The sequence below is a fragment of the Micromesistius poutassou genome (genome assembly GCF_964030765.1).
Source record: "Micromesistius poutassou genome assembly, chromosome: 14".
Taxonomy (NCBI): domain Eukaryota; kingdom Metazoa; phylum Chordata; class Actinopteri; order Gadiformes; family Gadidae; genus Micromesistius; species Micromesistius poutassou.
In genome coordinates, this window is record NC_140284.1 from 4,260,757 (window position 1) to 4,269,128 (window position 8,372).

The 8,372-nt window shown below is 49.4% G+C and overlaps 1 protein-coding gene across 1 annotated transcript in view; it reads left to right on the forward strand.

Annotated features, from left to right (window-relative positions):
• abi3bpa (ABI family, member 3 (NESH) binding protein a) overlaps positions 1-7,917 on the forward strand; it is a 27,045-nt gene extending 19,128 nt beyond the window's left edge. The window contains 9 exon segments of the mRNA XM_084478389.1: positions 440-559; positions 1,150-1,239; positions 1,954-2,163; positions 2,885-2,990; positions 4,440-4,519; positions 5,312-5,341; positions 5,537-5,695; positions 6,278-6,400; positions 6,781-7,917. Of these exon segments, the coding sequence (XP_084334515.1) occupies positions 440-559; positions 1,150-1,239; positions 1,954-2,163; positions 2,885-2,990; positions 4,440-4,519; positions 5,312-5,341; positions 5,537-5,695; positions 6,278-6,400; positions 6,781-6,896 (1,034 nt within the window). The 3' untranslated portion in view covers positions 6,897-7,917.
• The last annotated feature ends 455 nt before the right edge of the window (positions 7,918-8,372 follow it).

The window sequence follows — 8,372 nt, forward strand, 5'->3', positions numbered from 1 at the left end:
CACTACATGATGATTTTGCTTTAATTCAAGGCTCTCTCCGCCTTCGCCATTTGTTTTTTTTTATGAACAGGTTTGCTGATGACCTTCAGCCGACCCCTATTTGTATCACTCCTTTCCTTCTGCAAATATTTGCGCATGTGTGTCCAAGAATATGTGCGCGTGCGTGTGCGTGTGTGTGTGTGTGTGTGTGTGTGAGTGCAATCATCGCAATCATCCTGTGTCTTCTCCTCTCTCAAACCACACCATGCTGGTTATGCAACGATTGACCCCTGGTCCCCCCCCCCCCCCCCCCCCCGGGCCCCTGCCACCAGGGACAGCGTGCTGAGTTCCTGTGCAGTGCAGAGCGTTCCATGCTGGGTAATGCAGGGACAGCCCCTGATAGCAAGTGAGCTGATCTCTTCTCCTTCCCCGCCCTCCTCTCTATCCTCTGTCCCCTCAGACAAACCCATGGATCTCAAGCAGGGAGAGAAGGAGTCCATCTTGAAGCATTTCCCCCTGGTGACGGCCAAGCCCAAACAAGAGCGCAAAACCACAACCACCTCTTCTCCGACGTTCAACGGTACAACTGACTGAATCACCAGTGACTGCTGTCTGCTAGTTTATGTGTCCCACGGGAGACCTCACCATCACTGTGAGAAGAGTCAATTAGAGTGCATGGTTGCAGGTGGACAATTAGTGACGTGGTGGTGGTGTGTGTGTGCCTTTTAATGTGTGTGCAGAGAGAGAGAGAGAGACAGAGAGAGAGAGAGAGAGAGAGAGAGAGAGAGACAGAGACAGAGACAGAGACAGCGAGAGAGAGATAGAGCGAGAGAGAGAGAGAGAGAGAGAGAGAGAGAGAGAGAGAGGGAGCGACAGAGAGAGAGAGACAGAGAGAGACAGCAAGAGAGAGATACAGCGAGAGAGAGACAGAGAGACAGAGAGACAGGGAGAAAGAGAGAGAGAGAGAGAGAGAGAGCGAAAGAAAGAGTGTGCTAAAAGGATAAAATGAAAAAAAACAAGGGACAGGTAAAGACAGCGAGGGGGAGAGTGAGCCAGAGCATTCAAAACTAAATGGCCACTCAGCGATGCCAAGGCTGTAAAAGAATGAGCACAGAGAGTTCCAGGGCACGTCCGACCTCACGCCAAACCTTCTCACACGTTTCCTCTCAGGCAGCCGCTTTGATATGTCAGAGAACTCCACCATATTCAGCTCCCAGCCGGCGTCCAACCTCGACGCCATGGGCAACCAGCGCTTCGTGGGTGAGTTCCACCCCCACCCCCCCCCCCCCCCCTCATCTCCCGCTTAAATTGATATGCATCGGCTTCCACATACAAAGGGGGTGGCATTAGCTCAGGAGGTAAGAGCGGGTTGGCTGGTAACCGCAAGGTTGCTGGTCTGATGATCCCCGGCTCCTCCTAGCGGAGTGTCGTCGTCGTGGTGTCCCCTGAGCGAGACGCCTCCTCACCCTAATTGCTCCTGACGAGCTGGCGGTCGCCCTGTGTGTTTGACTCCGCCGTCGGTGTGTGAATGGGTGCGTGATGAATGGGTGAATGTCAATCAACACATGTAAAGTGCTTTGGATAAAAGCGCTATATAAATGAGGACCATTTACCATCTCCCAATCAGCCTCTCCCTGTCATTTGAATGTCCCCGGGATTGTGTGCTCAACGCAGAACACTAAGATATCAGCAGTCTAGTCGCTGCGCCTACGGCCGTTTGCATATTCAGGACCTTCACGAGATCTCATCAAAACCTTTCAGATTCTCATTATTTTTTAGTTTGCATGAAAAACGGTTCCTCAAATCTGCACACATCGCATCTGCAAGTCTCTCGCAGCCTCACATGCAAAATCAGGCGCAAGCGCAAGATAAGATAAGGGATACCACTTTTGCTTTTTCTGAAGCAACGATAACTTTTTATTTTATTTTTATTTTTTTTTGCTTTTCGGTTCCGGCGGCGGCCCCTCCACGCAGCGCCCCACGTGGTCTACAAGACGGACAAGAAGCCGGACGAGCCCTGCTCCATCACCAACTCCCTCACCTTCTTCCCCGACGAGGTAGCGGGGGAGCTGAACGCCACGGCCGCGCCCCGCGCGCCCCCCACCAACCTCACCGTGGTGACGGTGGAGGGCTGCCCGTCCTTCGTCATCCTTGACTGGGAGAAGTCGGACAACGAGACCAGGGGTAACGCTTGGGGTGGTTGGGGGTGGTGGTGGTCGCCGTGCACGGTGTGTGTGTGTGTGTGTGTGTGTGTGTGTGTGTGTGCGCGTGTGTGCGTGTGCGTGCGCGGGGGTGTGTGTGTGCGGGGGGTGTGGAAAGAGGAGAGACAATGGAGAGGAAATGGATGTTTTGAAAGGACTGTTATGACGGGAGGTGATGTTTGGACTTGGACTTCGTCTTGGTTTTTCTTGAATGCAAAACAAACCCACGCACACACGCACACACACTCATCCACCCACACATGCACATGCACGCACGCACACACATGCACACACACACACACACACATACACATAGACACAAACAGGGACACAAACACAAGTACAGCCGTTTACCATCGAGGACTCCTCACACGAGGAGTTCATCAGAGCTGCTGAGCCTTAATGAGCCTGTAATGTATCGGGGGAATTCATTCATTCATACTAACAGCGTGTCAAAGAGGAGGCCACACTTCAGGATGCTCCGGGCTAAGTCCCTTTTGGTTGGACCTGGATTAATAGCGTTTAGCCTAATGTCCCCGTCCCTCCTGAAACAACGAGGGCGCAATCTGCACTTAACCTCCCAGCATCCGTACGACGCCGCCGCTGGGTCTTTAAAGACCCAGCCAGCCGTCCCTGATTTCATCCGCGGAGATGTTTGTTTGTGTCGTTAAACACCGGCGACGCCTCTCTTTTTCCGGGCTCAGAGTACGAGGTGATCTCCACGACTAAAGGCCCCCACGGGGAAGAGGTGTCCATACTGACGACCAACCAGACGCACACGGCCGTGGAGAACCTCCAGCCGGAGAGCAGGTAAAACACACACACACACACACACACGCACACACACACGCACGCGCGCGCACGCCCTACGGCGCAGGCGAAGGCCGTGATCAGCTTGAAGCTGGGTGGATGTCGCGCAGCGTGTTTTGGAAGTGATGGACGGCAGGATCTACAGGATCTACGTCAGAGGGATGCGTCCACTTTTGTGTAGATTGCACGTCCGCAAAAGCGGGAAACGCCGTGGTTCTCGTATAGCTGTAAAATTCACCGTAATCCGAGTGAGCGGTGAGTGGTGGCTGGCTTGGCCACGTGAGTGTGCGGTAATTGGTCACCCGCTGGGCTCCGTGGCCAGGAGGGTGAACAGACACCGGCTATTACATCTGCCTGAACAGGGATGGAAGGACATTCTGTGAGATTGCAATGAATTAATGGAAAATGTAATCATTTATGATTATAAATTATTGTATAGGACTTGATAAGCCTTAATAACACCATTAGACGTAAATGGCCGATTGTTTGTTGTTTCTTCAAGATTGAGACACAAGGATCATCGCCTTCATCTCCATAGGAACATCCCTAGGAAATTGTTTTTCAATGTGTTACTAAAATTAAGATTTAAGATCAAGTGAGGTTAAGAACTTGGACTTGATAAAAGTTACAGTTGCGTACTTTAGCCAACACCCTTGAATAAACCCTGTATATTCCTACAACGTGATACAGATTATGGTGCATGTGTCTTATTATTGCATTTCGACGATTGCACTTGAAACGTTGCTCGTTAAAATAATGAGGTTAACAGTATGTCATGTCAACACATGAAAGTGAAACATGCTGATTTGATAAGGCCCTTTTTATGTTTGTTTTTTTTAGGACCAAAGGACTAGGGCTAATTCAAATAATAAACTTTTGGTTTACCATTTGTTGAGTGAAACGAAGGGGAATTCTACACAAAATCATAGTAAAACTGGGTGGAGTCTCTAAAAAGTGTTTTTATTTCATTACAGTCGGCCCTAGCTAGCATCTGGAGACTCCAAATTCACCAGAACCTTCCTGAGGTCCCAGTATGCTGGCTCAACAGTTGCCAGTACATTTGAAAAGAGCACATGGAATAGTCATTAGGTCTCTGCGTGCACATCCACATGTGTGCACGTGTGTGTGTGTGTGTGTGTGTGTGTACTGAACTATAAAAAAAAGCAAAGTGTCTCGTTTTCTCACTTTAGGGGATGGGAGTAACCCAATCTTAAACCCACAAAAAAACCTACGGAAAGCCACTCGCTGTTGCTTATTTCGCATTTCACTTAATGTCACTATAAATGGCTGGAAGGGATGTGTGCCTGCCTACACAACATAAACTGAGAATAGAACATTTTCAGTGGTATTCCGATGAACCCAGGGATGGACATTGTGTCTTTGTCAGTCCATTGAAGTAACAATATGTGGTCTGTCTGTGTTTTATGTGTGTCTGGTTTTCCCCCTCAGTTATGAATTCACCGTGGTGTCAAAGAATGAGCATGGATCCGGGCCGTTCAGCGAGCCTGTGTCTTTTAGCACAGAGTCAGGTAAGGTTTTAAACCCACCGCCGCCGCCAACCTTTCCCCCCCCCCGCCCCTCCGCGTGTGGCACTTTCTGGACCACACCAGAGAGAATCCCCCCCCGCTAACCCGAGCTAGCTGCAACAGTGTACCTGGGACTACACTCCTCCAGAGTGCGCGGCGTGTCCTCTCTGTGGACACCGCTCATAAACGACACTCTGATTAGCGTAGCTTAGCATCTCCAGAGGTGAGCATTTAGGCTGTTGTGGGGTCTAATGATTTCAACATGGCCGAGTGGTTTCCAGAAGAGGACTGCCATTTGGGGCCAGGCCGGCTGATTAAGGCCCAGGGGTAACGCAGGCTTGCCAAACATCTCCTCTGGCTCATTTGAAACACATGCACACACATCGCTTAGGCTATAGTCACCTGACCTACATTTATTAATACTGTTAATCCCCTAATGAGACAGTTAAAAACAGATGCGGACCAACAAACATGCGATAAACGCTGATTGTTATTCTCTTGCGGACACATCCTTCTTTAAAACCCTTTGTCTTTGTTTAACCACGGCCCAACAACAAACAAATAAAAGCGGTGGGCCTGGGTTAACTATCGGCTGGCCTTTTATCACTCAAACCCCACGTTTTGAAAGCGTACATTTAATGCCCAACAGGCATTGATCCCGAGAAGCGAATCCAAAAGCGGTGTTCTTCATCAGTGGTATTAACGAGTGATTCTAAGAGACAGTGCGCCTGATGAATAAAGATGTTCCCGTTACTGACTCATTCCTCTTCCTCTCGGTGTCTCTCCTGGGCGCAGCCGATCCGCGGGTCAGCGAGAACGTCTCAGGTGAGTCACCTCTGGGTTATTTTTATGGGGTGTCCGTCATATAACTGCGGGGGGGGGGGGGGGGGGGGGAAGGTGTTTTCAGTCTCGCATCTCCCGAGGACGGCCTCGCGGATTACTGCACACGCCTCTTCGGTAGAAGATCACATTTACAGGTTGACCTCACGTCTGTCTGTCTGTCTCCTCTGTGCTGTGCAGGGAAAGACGCCATCTGGACTCAGTTCCCGTTCAAAGCCGACGCGTACTCAGAGTGCAATGGAAAACAGTACGTGAAGAGGACCTGGTACCGCAAGTTTGTGGGCATCCAGCTCTGCAACTCGCTGAGATATAAAATCTACCTGAGCGACTCACTCAACGGTAGGTGTGTGTGCCGTGCCGCGGAGACCGTGTACGTATCGTCTGGCTGAGCCGTTCTGCATATGATAAGAAACACATGGGACGATCCAAATTCCCTAACGTCTTCTTCCTGGCCATGTGAATCCAGCCAGACATTCAAGTGTGCGTTGTGCAATGAGTATCAGTCTGGGCTTGGCTGGGCAGCCATTGGTATCCATATGGGTGCAACCTTACACTGTTCAAAAAACCCCAGCCAGATTAAACACATATTCAACACGCTTTTGCTCTCTTCGCTTTTGCCGAATCCAGTTGGAAGTAGAGCTAAAATCTCTCCTGAGAAAAGCCTTCTGTGTATATTTCTGTTGACGTTTTAGCATCTTTATCTGGTTTACTTTAAACGGAAGGTTTTATATTCTGCAGACTGGAGGGCTCCTTGTTCATCCACTAAACGCCCCTAGCGCTGATTGGTCCTATCGCTCCTAACACCCTTTCAATGTGGCTCGAGGCCTGAGTGCTGCGCTGCGGAGATAAACAGAATGTGTGAACCCGTAAGATCCGGATGGTCTCTAATAACAGAGCTATCTTACTCCCCCCCCCCATTAGGGAAGTTCTACAACATCGGAGACCAGACCGGACACGGCGAGGACCACTGTCAGTTCGTCGACTCCTTCCTGGACGGACGTACCGGCTCACAGCTAATGGCTGACCAGCTGCCCAGCAAATCAGGTAGGTCCACAGGCCCGACGACCGCAGGAACCGCTCCTGGGCTCCTCGCAGAGAAGTTACGTCACGCCGTCAGAAGTTACGTCAGAAGTTACGTCACGCCAGGGGGGCCATCCTGTGGCCCCGGTGTTTAGAGCTATTTAACTGAAAAAAAGCAAGGGTCCTAGAAACGCAGTACTAGGACTGCGATCCTGTAACTGCCGCCTCCTCTACGGGGCAGGAACGTTGTATTTATGTTGACCAACAGAGGCCTCTCAACCTGGAGCGTTACGACGCTGTGTTAGGTCAACTTCACGTATCCTATGTACAGTAACGTTAGCCTACCCATAGCACAGGCTTAAGGGAACTTCATCTCTCTCTCTCTCTCTCTCTCTTTGCACCAGGTTTCTACCGGGCGATGCGCCAGGAACCCGTCCACTTTGGCGAGATCGGCGGGAACTCCCACTCCACCTACGTGGGCTGGTACGAGTGCGGAACGCCCATTCCTGGAAAGTGGTAAAGTCATCGCAAGAGGGGGACGCCTTTAATTTCTTCAGAAAGCTACCTGGAAGTTATGATCACTTCAATGACGGAGAGGAGGGGGAGGGGGTGGGGGAGGTGGGGTGGGGTGGGGTGTGTGACAGAGGGAGGAAAAATAACGAAAGGGTCGCTTTTAGTCATCGCACCGGTTCACAGAGGGAGAGGTGGGCCGTGCTTTCTGGTTGCCATGGACACCCCGGCTTATTGTTGGTTTGCGTCTGCTTAAAGCGGCGGCGGCGGCGGCCCGCTCTCCGGTGCGTTGACAGTGTACAGGAAACATTCAGTGTGACGGGGGGTGTCTGTGCGGCGCGCTTTGTCACCACACAGCTCCTCATTTTCACTATTTATCAAAACATGATGTCAGGCTACGAGAGGAAACTCTTCTTCTGGCGTTTCCAAGTGAATATTAAAATATGATCAGAGAGAGAATGTTGGGAAGCTGGCTCCCATAATGTAGTTTGTATAATATAATTTATCAAATAATTAACGTTAATAAGTGTACCACCGTGCTGCCTTTTGAGACGAGACAAACAAAAAAAAACTGTTTAGCCGTTACATGCATGACACTTTTGTACACACACACAAAATGTTGTCGTTGATTGTGCATTTATAGAGAACCTAATGTACTCAGGCCTGTATTATATTCCACAAAACCTTCTGCTGGCCCTAAGGGAGTATTAGCATTTGCAGTTTGCACTGTTGTTCATTTGTGTATATGGTGAAGTAATGGCAGTGAGCAGAATCAAGTGTGAATTTCGGGTCTTCCATGTCCTTGCTGCAAACAAATTGTAATGATTTTAGAAACGATGTTCCGTTGGTTCCAAATACAATGTATTTTTTTAAGTTTTCTACCAATGTACGCAACCAATATTACATTATGTTTGTACCATTTAATGATTTGTTATAGAAATAGTGTACATACATCTTTGGATTGAGGGGTATTAAAAGCAATTGTTTTGCCTACATTAATAACAAATCCGTTTGTGGAATTTGGTTTTTCTTACGTTCATTTCAATAAATCTAAAAATATCAATTTGGGCATGGATTTCTATGCTGTTGAAGTTCAACCCCATCTGGACAGGTTATTGTTTTTTGGTAAAGAACTTTGTTTCAAGTTGACACAGACCATACACCTAGGCCTTGAATATCCATATACGCCCTCCTCTTAAATTACCCTTAAACCCATCTCGCTCAATTCCTCTCACTCAGGAAGACAGCTTAACATGACACTCACCGCACTCCCTCTCGCCACATAGTCCAGTCTACCACATCCCTCGGTCAAGAAAATAAATATCAAGACCAGCATGCCAGTTTTTTTCCAAATCGGGGGGGGGGGAGGGAGAGAAGGAGAGAGTGAGACCAGGGAAGCAAAGCTCAACAAACAGACATGAACTCAGAAACCACAACGAGGAGGTGTAGACAGGGCAAGCGACCGAGACGAGAGCTGTTCCAGGTG